This window comes from Coloeus monedula, assembly GCF_965178545.1.
Source record: "Coloeus monedula genome assembly, chromosome: 6".
Classification (NCBI taxonomy): domain Eukaryota; kingdom Metazoa; phylum Chordata; class Aves; order Passeriformes; family Corvidae; genus Coloeus; species Coloeus monedula.
In genome coordinates, this window is record NC_138786.1 from 42,117,257 (window position 1) to 42,137,800 (window position 20,544).

General features: G+C 40.6%; 1 protein-coding gene across 2 annotated transcripts in view; it reads left to right on the forward strand.

Annotated features, from left to right (window-relative positions):
* The first annotated feature begins 1,958 nt into the window (after positions 1-1,958).
* ESRRB (estrogen related receptor beta) overlaps positions 1,959-20,544 on the forward strand; it is a 143,498-nt gene continuing 124,912 nt past the window's right edge. The window contains exon 1 of one of the 2 annotated variants that reach the window (XM_082283813.1): positions 1,959-2,098. In XM_082283813.1, the coding sequence (XP_082139939.1) occupies positions 2,097-2,098 (2 nt within the window). In that variant the 5' untranslated portion in view covers positions 1,959-2,096. The remainder of the gene's footprint in view (positions 2,099-20,544) is intronic. The other variant, XM_082283814.1, reaches the window with a different exon arrangement.

Genomic DNA, 20,544 nt, shown 5'->3' on the forward strand with positions numbered 1-20,544 from the left:
CGAGAGGGCAGAAATAAAATTTTTCTTTGTTTATCAGGTAATTTTTGATCTGAGATCTGATTCAACTAGGTGAAGGACCAGAATCCAGCAGGCAATTGAGGGTGTGTTTCCATGCTGGAGTTCAGCCTGTCAGATACTTTTTTTTCCCCTCTTCATTTGTAGGTCTTCATCTGTAGATATCAAAGTGCTTTAAAGTGCAGAGTTAAGTATTGTTATCTCTGGTTTTTTAAAGCTGAGGGATATGCAGCTGTGGTAAAGTAACAAGCCAGACTTCACACAGGACAGTAGCTCAACTGAGGAAAATGATTAAACATCATGAGTCTTTGCCCAGTGCTTCATCAGGCCCCTCGCCAGAAAAAATGGCATTTTTTTGCAAAACTCCTTGACTAAATCTTACCAGCTTAGACAGAAGGGACACTGATATGAGGAGAATTAAGCCTGCAGCAGGATTTGGCCCAAAAAGAGAAAATTACTGTATCTTTCTATATAATCAATAGCTGAAGTTGAATGAGACCTTGGCTATGATGTGGTAGGTCCTTGCCTTGATTTGGGATAGCTGCTCTTGTTGACCCAACTTTCTTTACTCCAGCAACAGCAGCAGCTGCAGTGCGGTGTAGACATGTCTAAACTAGCTTAAATACTTCAGGTACTGCTAGCCATTGAGCCAAAGAACCATGGAGTTCAGCATGGGCTTGGTGCCTGAGGATTTTATCCTGCTCCTTATGAGTTTAGCACTTTACCATCTCAGCTCAAGCAAGCCTAGCAATATGTTGGAAAGAAGGCTGGTGGGCCTGGTACCCTGTTTGCACTAGTACTTTTGCCAGCAGAAGTGAGCGTGGTGCTAGGGTTGATTGTAGGAGATGTTGCCAAAGACAGCAGTGTCATGAAAGCTGTTTTGCCTCTTCCTGCCTACTATTCTCCCTCTTCTTCCCCATTCTCCCATTGGTTTTCACCATCAGCTGCCTTGCCTTTGATTCCATTTGCTATGAACTCCCTTGTCACTAAGGTTCTACTGGAGATCATGAATATCTAGGAGCTGGCAAAGGCTTGGAGAGCCAGCTGCCTGCTGGAAAAGTTACTGGCCTTGCATGACTGTGGCTCTAACAGGAGACTCTGTAGGGACTAAATATGGGAAAATCCAGGACCATTACCCCTGTGTCAGGTAATGAGGACCAGACCAGAAGCATTTGTGATGTGTTCTCTCAAGTCACTGTCCAGATGGTGGGATCCCAGCTCAGCCTCTGTAAGAGAGCTTTGCTGATATCTGTAACCCATCACTTTCTCCTGGCAGCCAAGGACACAAGCAGAAATGAGGGTTCAGGTCCTTCAGAGCTAAGTAACTTGTGCTGAGTCAATAGGGAGGTACCATCACTGCCCTCAGTTTTGTTTGCAGGAACAGCCTCATCAAACAGTGTTTGTGGGCAGAGACCCTAAGTAGACTACCGAGCTGTTAAATTGCCAACCTACCCACTAGTTTATTCTGCAGCAGAAATACAAGCATGCCAGGACCAACCCCCAGGACTCAGCTCTGAACTCCTCTCTCGTTCTGTCAGAATTCCCAGCTTGTTTTGAAAATGGCATTTATTTTTGTTAAATTGCAAAAGAGTTGGATTCAGCCTACTAGTTGTGTTTTCCCTCTCCTTCTTTGTGCAGTGAATTTTGTTCATTTGCTTTACATGCCTCAAGTTGCTGTAATGCTGCTAGGAAAGTAATTGCCTTGCACTTTCTCTTTCTGATGCCCACGGGTGACTGTGGGGGACTCCTCCCTGGGCACAGTGCAGAGTTAAAAGCCCAGCTTTTGCTGCCTTGCTTAAGACCTGGTTATTTCTTTTTTTTTTTTTTTTCTCCTTTCCTCTCTTTTTTTTTTTTTTTTTTTTTTTTTTTGTCAGCTGCCTGTTATATCAATCACAGAGCTGGGATCTATTTATAGGTTGGGACTCGGAGTACTGTGTCCTAGTCACAAAGAGAGGCAGAGACACAGAGGGGACTGTCGGCTGGTGCAGGCAGAACCAAAAGATATTTAATCAGCAATTAGAAACACCTGAGGGCAAGGGAAATTCTACTCCAGCCTCGAGCCTCATCTCTCATCCTGCAGCATGTAAGTAGCGAACTTCTACCTTTTATTGCATTTATGGGCTTGTGTTTTGTTTTGTTTTTTTGGGGTTTTTTAAAATCCAAATGTTGCTCTGCATGAATCCTTTTATCTGGTCTAAAAATTATGGCAGCATCTTGATATAGTTAAAGGTAATAATTTTTTTCTATTTTCACTCTGTCAAAGGAAGGTCAGTGCGACCCACAAGGAGAGGAGTTGGTTCAGAACTTTGTTGAAATCAGGCGGTTTCTCTATTTGAGTGTGGCTTTTTCCTCTGGAAATAAGTAAATGAAAGTTTGAGTGGAACAGTTTTGTTTTGGGAATAGAAACAGTCAGGTTTGCTGGCATTCCAAAAAGGTCAATGTATAACGTAACTCTGCTTAAGGGCTTACCAAGGACAGGTGCTATTTATCCCATGCTGGTAAAGGCAAACCTGGAAACTTTAGTAGTCCTGTCTTAAAAGAACCAAGCGACAACCTTTCCTCTATTAAAAAAAAAACCCCAAACCCAACACCCCCCCAGCTGCATATCAAATCTTGTCATATCAGACACACACTGAAATTTTGCTTTTACTGAAGGAGTTTAGTCATTGAGCAGTTGATGTTTCTTTAATTTTGAAAGTCCCAAAGTAACTGAAGTATCTTCAATGACAAAAGAGGGGTGCAAGTCTTTGCAAAGTTGGCAAAGTGATAATCAGAGAAGGAACTTACTCTCTCATCACCAATGAGATGTTTGCTTTAAAGCAGCCAAGATGCAAAATGTTTAAACAATGATATATTTTTGGACTATTTTTGTTAACAGAAATACGAAGAGAGGGAGAACAATAATCAGTCAGAAATTGGTTTTTGTTAATAGCTTTTAGTAGAAATATGAAGAGAGGGAGAACAATAATTAGTCCAAAATTTTTATTAATAGCTTTTAGTATAATATTTTTTGTCAAAATATAAGAGGTTTTTCTTGTTTCATATTTTTGCTTCAGAGGTTTGTGTTACAATTTTTACAAAATTTAGGGTTTATATTTATTTCTAAGTGTAGGAAAATGACCTTGTTATGTGTACCCCCCCCCCCCCCCCCCTTTAATGTTACAATTTTAATTTTGGTATGTCAAGTTTTTTAGCATAAATTTCTCACTAAATATTTGTTCTAGAAAATTCCCCCCCCTTTACTATTTTTGAAGGTAACAACAAATAAAATGAAGCTAAACTTAAAATAATTTGGAGGAACAAGTGTCTAATAAAAATAGAATAATAAAATCAGAGCTGCCTCACTATTAAAACATCAGGTTCTGAGAAATACTTAGTAGATTAATTGCTTGTAGAAGGGTGACAAATAGGCTTCTTCTTTAGTTCTTTATTTTGCATTTCTTTGATGTACATTTTATAATACTTAAAGCATTTAACTTAAGTCCTAGGAATAAAAAATATTGACTACATATTGATACTTTCTAAGTTTTTAACCCCTGATATGAATACTCCATTATTCAGCTAGAATTCTGATATAAGGAAGGCTTTTAGGAGAATATGGATAAACCAGGTGAATTAATATGCCCAAATAATGCCCCAAAAGATCATTACAACACATTGCCTGCTATGAAGCTTTTTTTCTCCTAAATAAAACAAAACTGTGAGCCTGATAGTTCTCATCATATGAAGCTTCATTTTGATTATTAAGGTTTTTTGCTTTACTTAAAAATGAACATATTTAAATTATTTAAGTCCTTTTCTGTTTATTTTGCCATGATATTACATTTATTGCTTCTCTGTGATAATGCAGTGTTATTTTGTAATAAAAGGAGAGCAGATTTTTCTGAAAAGCATTAAAGGACTAGAATTGCTGACTCTGTAACTAACAAAGAATCTATCATATAGCTGGTCTGAGGCCCCACTAAAAATCAAAAACCAAGAGACTGATAAAAATAAAAATGGAATTATTTTCTTCCCTACACAAAAGCAATATTACCATGACTATGCTTGGAAATTACTGCAAAAGGCCCCCCCTCATTTACCGTACAGTTTTGCAGAAATCTGAGCATTCCCAAAGAAGTCTTCCAAATATAAAGCTATAAAAGATTCAGTCTTAAGAATTTGTTTGGACTATTCTATAGGTTTGTCCACATAAGTGCTGGACTTTACCCTTCTCTTTCAACGCATGTGAGTCTTTTGCCCTATTAAACCTGCCATATCTTTTAATTACTGCTATGGAAAAAAAAATTACCAAGCACCTACTGTCCTGTGGCATAAAAATCAATGGTTTATAGGACCACTTTTATTTGGAAGGAAGGAGTTACCTGTGGTTAAAGGGAAGACCAATGCATTTAGTAGAAAGTGGTTGTTATTTGGTTTCTGCTTCACTAATGATTCACATTTTGTGGGCTAAGCACCTATCAACCTCCGAACTGACTTACTGTACATATGCTGTTGCATGATTTTTTTTTCATTCCTTAAAAAAACCCCAACAAACATCTTTTGTTTCATCCCAGTTTATTTGTTTCTTTGACTGCAAAGTAATGATTGACGTGCAGATTCTCTTTTCCACGCCTCTCCTTTCATTGCTGAGTATGACATCTCTTGGGAATTATAAATAAAACCAGTGCCAAATCTGCTGCACAGGTGTCTAGAGTACAGCATGCTCAGGTGTCTCACTGTAAATCCCTGAGAATATGAAGTAAACACAAGCAGGATAAAAATACTCTTCTTGAAACAATTCTGTGTTTTGAGGGGCCTTCTGCATAAACCCCCAAAGCCAGCAGCCAGTTATTAAAGACTGTGTAGCTATCTCTCTCTCTTACCTTTTTTATCACTTCACCTGTACATCTGTCCATCTATTTCTCATCTATTTTTACATTTCATTATGCTATGCTTGCTCTCCAGCTCTCTTCTTTTCCTTTCCTGAAGACACATTTCTATCTGGCACAGAAAATAAACTCAGATTGCGGGTAGTTATGTTAATCTAATTCAATCCTCTGTGGGCTAGGAGTGAAATTCTAATAGTGGAGCTGTTGAGGGCTTTTTTGTTAATGGCTTGGGGATTACATTGAGTTAAAGGCTCATTTCCTAATCAAACAGAGAGGGAGAGAGTGACTCCGAATATTTATGAGTCTCCCAGCGCGAGTTAAACATTGAACTCCAAAAGCAGGATTTGAGTGCTGCAAGAAAGAGTTAAAACCCCTCAGGGCTGCTGTGGAGAGGGAAAAAAAAAAAAAGGAAACCAGTTAAGCCATCAGCATTTTCAACTGCTGTATAACTTCAGTTTGAGAGAAAATAATCATCTCACAGAGCTAAAATGGAAACTGTAGCAAGATATTTAAAACAAAGTCAAGTGATGCTTCAAAAAGGCTCTTCTTCAGTGAAGCAGGATGCACGCAGTGCATGCAGCGCCTAAGAGAAACTCCAAATAAATACTCTTCTAAATGAGAAAGATTGGAGGGTGGGTTGCCTTTTTATTATTAATGCCTGGAAGACACGATTTAATTTTTTATTGCTTTTTATTTTTGTTTCTACTTAACTCTTGGGTAACCTTTTCTTTAAAAAAGTAAAAAAAAAGCCAGTATAGATGAGTCAATATCTAAATTGTTCTACTTCTGTAGACTGGTACCTTTAGCGGCATTTTTTTCTGTCCTTCAGTTTAGCTGGAGTCTTGCATCAAATAGTCTAGTTGAAGAACTGTATTCGCTGTGACAGGAATGATTGACCAAATTAATGCCTGATTGCTTTTGTGACGAGTTCATCATACATGCATGGGCAGCTTGAGTAGACCTTTCTTTTGCTGAAAAAGAGCAGGCCTGCCTGCCTGCAGCAAGCCCAGGACTTCTGTGTTGCTAAGTCCTGGTGTGTTGTGAACTAGCCAGCAGTAAGCTTTTTTGCTCCAAGCTGGGACTTAGAAAATTTGTCTGCAGCAGGTGAACTGCACAAAATCAAGATTGTGCCATGATCCTGCCTCTCTTCTGAAAAGAGGTCCTGAAAAGGAATGGGGATAGAAACCTGTTGTTTTCTGACACATGGCCAAACCATATCTTCGTGTTCCTCAGTTTCCCTGTCTGTAAAATGATATGTGACTGCCATCAAAATAACTCCAAGATCTACAGAGAACAATCTTCTATAAATCCCAAGTGGCTGATTTGCCCATGGGAAAAACTGCAAATCACTGAGATAGGTGCATAGTTGAAAGCATGAGGGGTTTGTGCTGGGAACAAGAGCTGCCCTGCTTCACTTTTTGTTGTTGCTGTTTGGTTGGGTTTTTCGGTTTGTTTTTTAAAATACATTTTGTACAAGCCACCAATAAGGTTTTCTGATTTTGGCACAACAAGCAAATAGAAGACTAACTTACTCATGTAACATTCAATGGTGTTTCCTATACGCTAGGTCTGAGTTTAGTCTTAGTGACCCTTGTTGAGATGAAGCTCCAGGTTTGTTACTCAAAAGTGGTAAACTCTGGCTAAAAAAGTAAGTCACTGTTTCATCTGGAGCTGTGTGTATCAATGGTCATCCTGTATACACCAAACTTGGCATTTTTGCTGACATGTCTATCTGGATGTAGCACCTTGAGGTAAGATTTGGCACCTTGCCCTAGTTTTAAAATTATTTAAAACTGCGACCTGATGTGAATGCCTGAGGCCCCTTTCTCTTTGTGCTCTGTGCCTGGACCTGCTGAGGAGAGCACCATCAGCTAGAATGTACTTTATTAAATGCATTTGGAATACATATTAATTGTGTTCTTTCCCTCTAATCACTGGAATCTACAGCAGATCACTTTGAAACCAGAGCTTTCTGTGGCTAAGCTGAAAACTGTGTAACATTTTTTTTCCTGCCTTCTTCTCTTTCCCATAGCAGTTTTCTTTCTTTTTGCCTCAACCTTTTCCTTTCCTTTCCACAGCACTATTCTGCTGTGGCCAGTTTATACTTAGATTAGCAGTTTATACTTAGATTTCCCCTGCTGACCTTTCAGGCAAAATACACTTCCTTCTCCTCTTTTTGTCCTTTCCACTGCTATGCTGAATCCTATGAATGACTTGCTGCTGTTTACCCTGAAGGTGGCCGCATTTTAGGCTGCTTTGCCTGGCATATATACAATTTATGAAGACCTGGGAGACTGAAAAGTGTTCTTCAACTTTCCCAAGAAAGCTACCATGTTCTTTCATGTACAAGTACTTCAAAAAATATAATAGTATAGGAATTTCAAGAAAGGAAATACTGCAGCTGTAAAACCTTGAAGCACAGTTTAGTTGACATGATGTCCTCAAAGTAATGACAGTTTTAAAGTCTCAGCACTCGTGAAAGTCTCTAGAAAAAGTGCAACATCTTTAGGGGAAATTACTTTTTTTAGAGGGATGAATCTTGCAACTAAATCTTGCTTTTTGGATACTGGGGAGCATATGCCCAGCATATATGAGAAGGAAGCATGAGTGGCTATTTTTATTCATTAAGGAGTTGCTGCCCTTTCCTTTTTGCTCAACCATGAGAGATGCGAATGATCCTGCTCACAAGTTTCACGCTGCTCTCAGAATGGATTCTCTTTTTCTTCATAATTGTGTTTGCTGGGTCAGCAGGAAATAGACTCCACAAGTTCCTCCCCCAGCTTTCTGTGATCACCTCTTTGTAGTAGGCCTGAACCAATGACCAGAAGCTGTGTGCTAAAGCAGGCATTTGATCGACATCCTCCTAAAGCTCACAGGACCTAGAGGGTAACTTTCTGGGTGAGAAGAGAGTATGTCTTCCACCAGGCTTGCCTTTCTTTTTGTTTGCTTATTTATTCATCCTTAGACCTTTCTTTCCCCCCACACGCTTCCTGGACTTTTTAAAATTGCACTTATTGTCATTGGCAGATTTTTCTACTGCTTCACTTTAAATAAGGAATTCTTCCCTGTTGCATCATGTTCCCATGGCCTGGTACAGGGGGTTTCAACTTTTCCCTGTTGGTGATGTGAACTCAGGTAGATTGGTGAAGAGCTCATACAAATAGGATTTTCTCAGTTGTACTTTTTAGATCCACAGTCTATAGCACTAAGTGTGGCAACACTCAAGTTATAAACATTGGTGAATGCTATCTTTGCATGGGAGAGGGAGGCAAAGATTTTCTGAGTGCAACATTGGCTGGGAAGAGATTACTTGCATCAGCATCCTCTCTAATGCTCAGAAAGACATTCTAGGAACCCATCTCAAGTCCCACTGCTTTTTCGGTGGAAACTGCTGTGTACAGCTTTAAACATGTTCATGCCAATCTTTAGACCAAGCTGTTTGTATCACTGCCATTCTTCAATTCTAGCTCTAACAGGTTCCCTGTTCAGTTCAAGGTGAGCCTCTTCACTGTTATGTTTTGCCCATCTCTTAACTGGGTTCCTGCTTTCCCATTCTTGATTGTCTGTGGAGAATTGCATGATCCCAGCAAAATGCTTTGTGTTACTGCAAGCTTTGAGTACAGCCCTGTTTTGCCCCCAGTAATCTCTATTCCCTTTTTCACATTGCAAATAATCACATGATTCTTCCATTCTTCCTGAGTTTTCTTCCCATCCTTCTTACTCTCTTTTTGCTACAAAGTATTGAACCTCACTTTTGTGTCTCTAAATAGGCTCCACTCTTGTGACTTTCTGTAATGACTGTTCATGCCATCTACTGTCTATGCAGCCTTTTCTGTGAGCATCAGCTGGTGCTCTGGGACTGCCTTATACTCCCTGCACAGAGAAGTAGCTGGGGATAGAGAGCTACAGTTTCTTTGGTCCCTCTGTCCTGTACAAAGAAATCAGTCATGAGAATACCTCCATGTGCTCCAAGTATATATAGGTGTGTTACTACGGTGCTGAAGTAATGGGCCATACCTCTTGGTAATACCAGGTTCACCTGGATACAGTAGTTCTAGCTCTGTAATCTGTCCTGGCACATGGGTTTGGGAAATGTGTGTTTAAGGAGGACAGAATTAATGGGGCTGCTGCTATGTTTGTGAAGAGTTAAATGGCGGGGGATGAGAGTCACAGCTTCTCCTGGGGAATAAGGACTAGCCAGAAGAATTGATTGTCTTGGCTTATTGATCTTTCAGGAAACAGCACTGAAGTGATAATGCTGTTCCTGCCACTTTGAGGCACTTTGTACCAGCAACAGCCTCTGTTTACCTAGGATAGTGCAAAGGAAGAGCTGCACTGTTGCTAACTCATTCCAAAAAACCCCATGCTAGACATGTTGAGTTTGCCACTTGTCTGTCTGCTCCCAGGGAGAGGTGACTGAGCAGAGGTAGCTCAGAATGTGTTTGTATTTTATAGTGTTTAATGGAGATTGGCTGCACATGGTAGCTTGTGAGTTGCTATACTGAGTCTTTGCTGGCAGTGTCATGGTCTGTAGCATTGGTTGGATGAGATGATCTTTAAGGTCCCTACCAACCCAAATTGTTCTGTGATTCTACAAAGTCTCAGGCTGTCACGTCACAGGATATTAATCTCTCCCATCCGTTTACTTCCCTTCACCTTTCTGGTCAATTGGCAGTCATCACTCAGTCTTCCCAGGTCTTCCTTGTAAGTTGAACTAGGGTGGTATAAGTGCTTTTTATCCTGTGATCCCAATGCCAACTCCTAGCAAGCCACTTGTGTGGGCTGATGGGAAGTGGATGATGAAACATCCCACCTCCTTTGCACTGAAGCCCCAAACCTGCCCTGAGAAGTCAGGTATTTCTTTCTGGCCTCAGGGTGGCAGGAGGAGAAACACCCACCTGGTGCAGAGGTGCTGGAGGAGCAGTACTTTTTGTCACTCAGCTGCACCACCCTTGGGGGTGCACAAAACATGTTCAAGGAGCACTGCACTGCAGAATGTCAGCTCTGAGGATCTGTTGTGTGATTCTCCAACCACGGGCCTGTGAGAGGTGGAGGCCCTGACCGTGTCTGGGCTCTCAGTTGTCCTTGTAGCACAGAGGGCTGGGGAACCGCTTGCACTGTTGCCTCTGAAGCACCAGCGGCAAGCAGCTGTTGAGCTGGGCTTGGCTCACACCATTAGCTGGACCACTGCTGATAACTACAAGATTTGGACTCTCACCTGTAGAAATAAATGAGCAGATTGCTTATGATGCTCCCTATCTCCTTTTGTCTCTGCTTTGTACTTGAACATCCTTTGCACCATTTCTCTTTCTGGTTGTGCTGTGTTTTGAGGAATCTCAGGCAGGTCTCTGCAGCTTCCCATAGCAAGGTCAGAAGACCAAGAATTCTTGGGACCATTTGGAGCATATTGCAAAATCTTGCACAAAGCTAGGAGGGCCAAAAGGCTATTGTGAAATGCTTCTTTACTGAGTCAGGCCAGCTTATATATAGAGATATGCAAATAAAACACAGAGCCATTTAATTACCCTACATATAATTTCTATACTTCATCCTCTTTGATGTTGCCAACAACTTTATTGCAGCACTTGATGTTTGACTTTACATCTTGACCATGTGAAACAAAATGATGAGAAAAATTACAGGTTTTTTTTAAAAGAAGAAAAGTGTCTATACCACAATGTTTCAGGGAACAACTAAAAAGAAATGCCAACTACATTCTTAAAAAAAAAGAAAAAAAAGAAAAAAAAAGAGCTTATATGAATAACCACCAATGCATAATAGAATATATAATTATGTTTATTTTGGGACTTGATCAGTAGTTGAACATTTGAGGCTCACAATAATGAATTTAATATCGTATGCAACATTGTATGTTATGTAATATTACATTATTATCTACTACTTAATAAATCATGCTCTGACTGTTCTACTTCTTAACTAGCTCTCAGATTATAGCAATGAGTTGTACAGGCACCTTTGGATGTTGCTTGTGTTTTGTCCTTGTTTGTTTCATGACACGACCCCTACTGCTGGGGCTGCTGCATTTAGCCATGAGACAGCTTCTGTCTGAAAGAGCTTTCAACCTGATTCAAACCAAGAGACTACTAGGGGTAGTCAGCCATGAAGTCTGTGGCTAGAAGAAAGATGAGGGTAACTGAGATGGGAATTTGTGTTAATGTGAAAAGTGTGACTTCTTGGGAGTACAGGTGGCTTTACTTGATACGGACTTAACTAAAAGATACCGAGAAGAGCGTAGGCCTATATTTTCCTGTGTAACACTTGCCTAATTCTTTGCTTTGCAAAAGTAGCACCTCCATTTTCTTAGCTAAGAAGAGAGCTCTGCTTCATGTTCTCAGTATCTTTACATACATGCATATTTTCCTTACTTTTTTCAATGAGGTAGTCATCTTTCTCTCTAAAAAGAAGTACTTTAAATAAAACAAATTAAATATTGTATCACAAAAAATTAGTCTTTTTTTTTTTTTTCCCTGTGTCATTCAGTGGCAAAGTTATGGATGGATTCAAAAAGATATCCCCATAAAGGCATTTATCGGACATGTGGACCCATTAGTGGCAAGTACACGTTATGGTCTAGAGGGAACGGTCTAAGCCACAGGCTGCGAACATACTGAAAGGTCCAGCAAGGTTAAGAACAGGGGTAAAACTCTCCTTTCTTACAGTCTTTCCCACAGCACATGTCAGTGTTTGATATCAGAGGTAGAATATGGGACTAAGTGACAACTTGACCTGGTGTAGCTCTCCTAATAACTTTTCTTACAACTGGATTTGGTGTTGTCACGTTTTGCAGTTAGTTGTTTACATGATACTCTGTTACAGACATGTAGAATCTGTATTTTGGGGTATCCAATCTTGCTCACCCCGAATGTTTTTCTCCTGCTATAGGTAGTGTTTCTAAAGCTGCAAAAGTCCCTAGGATAGATAAGCTGTGCCACTTTGAAAGTAGCAGTGAAGACTGCAGCCACGGAGCAAGACTGAGCTAAGTGGAAACGATTCTTCCTGAATTTACCCTTTCTGTACGGTGTTCCTTCCCTCTGACTGTGTGGTTCTTGAGGTAACATTTTCAGGGCAGAAGTTAGGCCCAAAGGGAAAGAGGCAGTGGGTTAGAGGACACTTTCAGGTATTTATGTATAAGACCACATTATGCAGCAGCTGGAACTTTGTTTCAATGTATGGCATCCTTTGTTCTGTGATGTGGAGCTCTGCAGAAGGTTTAGTCACTTGATGGGTTTTGGTTTGGTGGTGTGTTGAGGCAGAGGAGATTTGCATTGCTGTATCATCAGCTGGTGAAGGTTTCTTGAAGTAAATGGTCACTACATTAGAACACCCAGCAAGGCCTTTGTCTTGCTGATACTTGTTCCTTGTAACTTTGACAATGGCTTCTGGCTTCGCCTTTCCCATCTGTGAGTGAGAGGGAGTGATATGCCTGCTATACCTTCTTTCTGCAGTGCAGCATGTGGAAACACCTTCCCAGGTCTTACCTGACAGAGGAGGAATTTGGACAAGAAGAAGATATTTTTCTTCTAAGATGAGAGTACAGTGTGAGAAAGAGGAAGGACCAAAAAATCTTGCACTCAGCGGTTATATGGTGGAACCTGCTTCTTGTACACCTATCCTGTGAGCCCAGAGTACAGAAGAAGTGCCCTCTTATGAGCCCAGAGTACGGAAGAAATGCCCTCTTATCTGCTGAAAACTGTAGCTTGGTGTTCTGGCTTTTTTCCCCCAGAATTTCTTGGGCCTTTACCAATACCACCATCCGTAAACTTGTACTTGTAAACCTGGGTAAACTTGGAATCTCGTGTAGTCTCATGTAGTTTTGCTGCTGTATGTCTTCAGTAAAATGTGAAATGCCTCGAGGCTTCTGAGCACATTTACTTTCATGGGCCAGAATTCGCCTCTGTGGTGAGAGGACAGCTTTGCATTATTTTTTGGAAGCTAGAAGAGGCCAGGGAAGGAGCAGCAGTACCTCCTATCCTGCTACACATGTAGCTTGTAATCTTTTGCATATTTCAATATTTTGCATTGGTAGGTACTGATGTGCGTGGGAATCAACCCAAAATGTTTTACACTGAAGTCTTGAAGAGCCCTCAGACCTGGAAAACTTGTGACAGGCTTGAAGTGTCGGGAACCATGCTAGGTTTAGCTCTCCGTCCCAACCAGAAATATTCCAAACTTCCTTTTTTGTTTTGAGCCCATCAGTAATGTGGGGCAATTATGTGACTATGAAGACTGATTTGATAATGTACAAACATCTTTTTGTACCATTTTCTATTTAAAAGCGGAGCTAAGCAGGAATTTATGCTGCTGGTTTCCCATTCATCTGGGAAATGCTGCAACTTTAGTAAAGGCACATTTCTGTGGAGAGGACTCAAGCTGCTAATTTGACTGTAGGAGTTTATTTCTGGAATGCAGCAGTGTTTCACCAACGGAGCAGCTGTCCTGGAAACACTTACCACATGGGGTCATTTTCCTCTCTGTGTGTAATCAACAAAGCCACCCCAGTTAATCTGAATCCTTTTAAGTCTCCTAAACTAGACCATAGGGAGTGCACAGAGATCTACAGGACTCTGACCTCCTTCACTTCCTTCTCCTATCATTAGGGAAAAAAAAATAGTCCCATGCTTAAATGTTCCTTAAAGGGGGAAGCCTATAACCTCTTCTGAGCATGGAAAACTGTTTAACAGTAACATACCACTGATTTGGGAGGAAGTATTTGTCCTCCATTGTCTATGTGTATTTTGTGATACTGGTACAAATCCCCTAAGTTTACCAAATATTCCAGGTTTTGAAATCACAACAGTCAGAGGGGGAAAAGCTTCTTGGGTTATTCCATTCTTTTTCTTCTCTTTGACTTGCTTTGCTTGCATTGCTTTCTTCCATGCCTGTTCACTTCTGGGATGACAGTTCTGCAGGTAAATTCCTTCTACTACAAGAGAAATTTTCATAGTTATACAGTCACGATAATTTCTTGATTTTTTTTCTTCTCCCTAGTTCTCTCTCATGTTTCCCAGTCCTTCCTCACTGTTTACACTCTCCAATACTTTTTGGATTTAAGTCCTGTCTCTAAATGCTCTTTGCCTCCAGTAGACTCTGTGGGGTTGTTTTTTGCCCCCTGCCACAACCTTGCATCAGTGTCTTGAACTGCTGTATAGTCTTTATTGTGGTTCTAAAAGAATGTTTTACTCTTTGAGTTTAGTGACTCCTTTCTTTGTTTTAAACCTGTCTTCAAGGCCAGTCAAAGGTAGAAGTTCTTTGTGTGTAGAAGGACATTCTCTCTCAAGCCTGGACAAGAACTTTTTCAAGAGGCTACCACCTGGCAAGTCCTGCACCTGTGATCTGGGCCAGCCTTGCTGCAGCCCTCATGGGTGCATCACTGGAGCTCTATAAGGGAAGTCTGCATCTGCCAGGATTCAGAGATTGCTTCCGCAGTCAGGTACTTGAAACTGAGAACACAAACTACTTTGATGGTCGCTGTCTTCTCTTTCCCCAGGCTGTGCTAGCCTAGCTTTTCAGATGATTAAGTATTACTTGGGCTTCCTAAAAATTAACAATATCATCAAGGACTTTTGCTCCTACAATGAGTTGTTTCAGAAAGTGATTTTGAAAGACAGCTCACCGAATTCAGCCAGAGTATTTAACAGTTTCATGTCAGAGTAAAGAAAACTCTAAAAAATATTCAGTAGATACACAATTTCTTTTTCTAAGTTCTTTGCCTTTCCTGGTGAATGATGAGGTGAACATAATTTGTCCTGGGTCACCCTTATGGAAAGGTAGAATCCATAAGGATAAAAAAGCTGGTGTGATCCCTTTAGACAAAAGGCAATACAGCTTTTCTTTGCTGAGAGCCAAGGGGCAGGAAGTTGTAGTAGGAAAGTGAGGCTGATGTTTGAGAGATGTTGCAGAGGGAACAGGTGATCAGTTTTTGAACACAGCCTGCAATAACACAAACAGAGGGGGGTGGAGAACAACAGTGTGTGCCTTTGAGAAGCCTTCAGTAGGCAATAAAGTACTAAATGAACATGTAATGGAGAAGAATAGAGCAGTATTTTTCCCAATACTATGAGACACTCTGAATTAAATGATGGATTTGTTTTATCTGTTAAAAGTAAAGCCATGTTTGGTTAGCCAGCATATGTGAGAAACTGGAAGAACAATTTTTCCTCTCTTGTTTATGAGCATGTGTTACAGCAGAGTTCTCAGCTTGACTTCAGTGCACCCGTACTGAAAATGAATACTGTAGTTGTGTGTAGGCAAACCTTGCTAGCAATGCAAACATATTGGGCTTGACTGATTGACGAGCAGCTCACTTCACTCTTTTGTAACCATGATGTGATGAATTTATAGTATTTGTTCTCATTGGCAACTTGCTCTATGAAGATTGAACTAAATTTCAAAACAGTAAAGGAGACTTTAAAAGAATTAAATCTCATTTTCCTCACCTCTAACCAACCTAAAGATTATTGAATTCAAGACGTGGACAAATTTAACTGACCGCTTTTTCTGCTTAAGATGTGTGCACTTCACAGCATTTGCCATTAGCCTTTACACATTCTTTGTATATGCTTTATACTTTCTGGTAGATAAAGCATGTGTCCCCTGGCAAAAATATGTAATTTTTCATAGCAGAATTATGATAATGTATAAGAAATTGCCTTATGAAAGCCATGTATGACTCCTCTTAGTTGAAGCTTATTGGGAACAAACAAGTACTGGATAGCAGACACAGCACAAACACTCAGTGAACAGCTTCAGAAAAGCAGATGCTGTCTTTGAACACTTGTCTTGTTTTCTACAACTCTCAAAGAACCACGAGGACTCTAAACAGATTTTAAGGCAAACCCATACTACTCATGTTTTAGGCCTAACTGCATTAAAATCTAAAATCCACCTAGTAACTCCTGCACTTGTCTGGGCAGCTTCTCAACATCAACACCTACTAGAGAGATGTACAACCTTGAGTTACAGACATTGTGATAGAATAACCAGCATGCCTTATGACAAGTGGTCCCAATGGCTGGTTCTGGCTGTTTAAAAATGTCTTTATTGCTAAAGGAAATTTGTCTAGTTTCGGATACCAAGAACAATCTTGTTTTATATTCTTTTAAAGCTAGATTAAAGAACTTTCCACAATTAGATTTTCCCCCACTTACAATTAGATCAGGTCACCCTTTAGCCTATTCTTGGAATTAAATTTATTATGCTTCTCAGATCTCTCACCGGATGGGTTTTGTTTCAAGCAGGTATTAGTTTGACAGCACCATGCTTTTCGGTTCAGTAACTTATGTCTTTCAATCTCATTCAGTCTCAACCATGTCATCATTTATCTACACAAATGGGAACATTTTCAAAGAAAAATACCCCAGGTATGAATGCTTTTAAGAAACCCTTTGACATTGCTAATGGTTTCACAACTTTCACAACTGCTGCATGTCATATGCCATGTACAGGAATTTGTGTTCAGCTGGACTTCCAGTAATCCTGCATGTGGTCAGTTTGAATTAAGATAACCTTATGGAATTTTTAACCCAGACCAGCTCCTCAATCTGAGCTGTACAAACACAAGTGTTAACACAAGGGAGGAGGCAGGACAAATGTGGCTCAGTTGAGAAGGATGGTAGGATCTCTTCTTTCTGCAACAGAGGTGTATTAAAGAGCCTATGTAGAGCAACTTCATTTTTCTACAACTGAATTTGTAAAAGTTAAACTCCTAAAGGAAACAAATAGGCAGGAAGAATGTTGTTTTATGCTCTCTGAATGTAACACATATTGGTGTCAAATTAAAGGAAAATCTACACTTCTGCAGAGGACAGGAAGAGATGTGATTCTTTCATTGGTAATTTAAAATACAAAACCTTACACTTAAATCTACTAGAGAAAGAAATTCAATACACTCTAAAAGCCTTTGGGGTTTGCCCATACTCTGTGTGGCGGAATGTGGTTGTATTGCCTCACAAAGAATTTGGGGGAGAAATCCTGGTTTGGGTGCTTTTATGTTCATACTTTCCCAGCTTTCCACAGGGATGAATATTAAGAACACATTTACTTCAAGGAAGTTGGGGTCTAAAAGAAAGTGAGTTTTACATGAGGACAGAACTAGTAGCCCATTACTAAGGGCACAATAGAATCAATCTGAGAGAAAATGGGCTTTCTTCTGTCTTTCAGGATTTTAGAACATTTGATTATTTCTTCCAATCTGTCCCCCTGCCCTGCCTGCTGTAATGCCATGAGAAGACCACATTCTTTCATCCCCCTTTGCTAGGATATTAAGGCTAGTCAAAATCAGACCCTGTGAATGGATGTAGTAATGAGGCCCATTCATCAATCTCAAATACAGGTGGCCTGTACATCCATAATTTTACCACAAGTTTTATTCCTCTTCTGTTAAATAAGAATTTGATTATCAAGAGTGCAATGGTAAGTGCTTTACCAAAGAATTCCTGAACCAATTGGTAGGTACATTGAATTGCTTGTACATTCAGTATAGCTGTATCCCCATAACCTAAATGCTTGGATTATGAAATCAAGGTAAAGAGGCTTCATACATCAGAATAACAGCTGCTGCAGTGAAATATACCCTTCTTTGTACTTTCTCTGACTGTGATTGTTTGTGATATGGGCAATCCAAGACTTATGGAAATAGCTTCTCAGCTGGTGTAAACTGGTACAGCTGCAGTGAAAGCAAACAAGCTCTGCCACTGTACACCACATTACAGTTTGGGTTCTGGTGTTACTAGGTAGATGTTTCTTTGCTTTTAAGTGGTCAGGTTTTATATGTGCAGTAGGTAAACACACAGTTGTCAGCAACCTAAAACAACCGTAAGCATGGTTTTAGCAGAGGGTCTTACTTTCTGACTGTACCTACAAGAGGAGAAATACTCCCATCAGGTTAGTGGAACACAGGTGAGAACTGAATGAGAGAGTGTGGGGCAATGGTAGTGACAGACAAGTGTCATTGGTGTTGGCACTGTAGCATGGCAGGCCAAGGGAGCAGAGTGGGCAGGCTCCAAACAGTGGCCTTTGTATGAGACTTGATTGTGTTGTGTGCAGACAGGACACCAGGAAACAGTGAGGGAGTGTTCTTGCTTGGTACTGTTCTGGTGAGATGTTCAGCTCTGGGCACTGGCAGCAAAAAATGCAGAGGAAACTTGGAAGGTAGTAAGAGAAGAACAACAAAAATGATAACAGAGCTGGAGGGATTGTTTTTATGAGGGAAGATCAAAAGAACTAAATATGTGAATCTTGGCTAAGTGATGAGTAAGAAGGGAACGTGAAAACTACCTACGACTGTTTGAAGGATATAAACACTAGAGGTGAGCAAATAGTCTGTGAATTTGAAAGTCATTTTCAGTTCAGCTGTGTTTCTGCCCTTTAGTGATCACTTTCTGTTAAGACTTCTATTTTACTGAAAATATTTTCAGGGAATATTACACTTGTATATTCAAATGCTTCAGTATCTGCAAGGGAATTCTGAAATGTAAATTCAATCTTCAAATTTGAAATTTGCTTTAGCTTACATAAATCACTTAGTGTATAGTGTATGTACTGCATTAATCAACAGTATGCAAATTTTTTGCATGGTAAGTCGAATATGTGGTTGAAAACTGTATTTTCAGTTTTAACATGGCATTTGTATGCTCCCCTGATGAATTACGTAGTTAATCAAGTAATGCAGGATAGGTTCCAACTACTTTCTATCAGCTTTGCACAAAAAAGTGAGGCATTTACTTTGTTGACAGGCTGTATATAAATAGTATGTTTTCTGTGTTGAAATGTTGGGAGAATTATTTTTTTCTTTGACAAGAGTTAAAAGTCGCTGGAGTCCAAAACCAGAGCACACTATGTGTATAAGGGCTGTTGGCGCAGTTTTGTGAAGTAATTGAGATGTGCCTGTGCCCTGTGAGGGAGATATTTTCTAATCTTTTGGTGCACAATTTTTCAGATGAGAAAGGTGAATTTAGCTCCTGTGACCCTCCATGGACATTTAGAGCAATTGAATTAAGAAGAAATTTCAAGATGAGTATAAGAAAATATTGTGTTAATGGTGAAATTTTCTCCTCCTGGAGGTCCACTTGTCATTTAAAGCTCTTGGGCAAAGCACCTGGGCAAGCCTCAGGTGAACTGGCTAATTTAGTAAACCATTTTCAACTTTGGTGATTTGTGAATTCAGGCGTTAAAATTCTATGTTAATACTCATCAACAGGCTTTTCTAAGCATCTTTTCCTGTTAATGCAGGATTGATGTCTGCTGCCCAGTGGATAACAAGAAATATAGGGTCAGCTGTGTAGATACCCACAGTTGTTTCCAGAGGTATTTTCTTCAAGAGTGTACGCGTGCACGCATGCGTCAATCCATACTGTACACAAAAACTACAGGCTTTGACCTATGCAAACACACACCAAATTATTGCTTTCTATAAACAAATTAGCATACTTTAAAAGGTGAAAATCTCTATAAAATTGTCTGCCCTGTTGTTTATGGTGTGAGTAGAGGATGCACTACATTACAGAGGGACTCACATTTCTCTCTTCCCCCCCCACCCCCCCCCAAATGGACGTGTGCTCCGTCCGTTTCACCATTGTTCCTGCCAGCCCGATCCCAGCAGGGGTTCCCTAATTAGCAATCTCTTCATTTCCAATCAAAGCACAAAGCGGCCCCAAAAGCCTCTCTTTATGAGGGAGCTGAGCGGTGGCTGGGGACGTGGAGTGGGATAATTGCCTTCGCCACTGGCAGCAGTAAGCAGCCTGGCTAATTCATTATTGTAATAACTTTGCTTGTCCTTGGGGAGGGGGGGCTAGGGTGAGGAGGACTGAGCCTGGCAGTGCTAGCTGAGGACAGGGGGAAGGGGGAATCCAGCCAGAACTGAGGTAGAAGATGGGAACAATTGGCAGGAAAGAAGAAACTGTTCAAGATTTTTCTGCCTGCCCCCCCTAAATAATTGAAGATTAAGTTAATTTGTGGCATGATAGCCAGTGCTCCCTAAACAAGACTGCTATGAGCACCCTCTGCTCTGCCCTTCTTGTGCTCACAGAGAGGGATGTCTAGAAAGGCATGTAACTTGGCCCCGGGAATGCTGGGGAAGCTGGGCCTGGATTAGGAGAACTCTGGGACTGCCTCTCAGTTCAGGTAGGAAAAGCTGACACTGAAACATTGATAGGAGGCTGAATGACTGAGGTACCCAGAGCTTGTGGCTTTCAGTGATACACAAGAACTCACTGGTCCTTGTGGATGTTACATGTAGTATAGCTTCAAAGCAGTCCAGAGCTGATAAACCCTGTAGCAGAGCTCTGTTCTTATCTATTGTTTCTTTAAAATACGCTCAATGTATGTAACACTTGCCTGTCTTTCTGTGGGCTGCAGATTTGTGTTTGCTGGAGCTGTGTTGGCTTTCAGGGGCCACCAAGGCTCTGCCCTTGTGAACAGAGCGCTAAGCTGAGATGCCAGCAACTGACTGAGCTGCTAAAGGGAACAGGCAGTGGTGGTGGCTACTTCCTCTTACTTGAAGGGAAATGTCTGTGGCGCGGCAGAGGAAGTTTGTTAGGGTTTTGGTTTTGAAAAGCGTACATATTTTAAGTAGGTAAGACCAGCCATATAATTCCAGACTCGCTGGTTCTTCTTTTATTTCTTTGTGCTTATCTCAGAT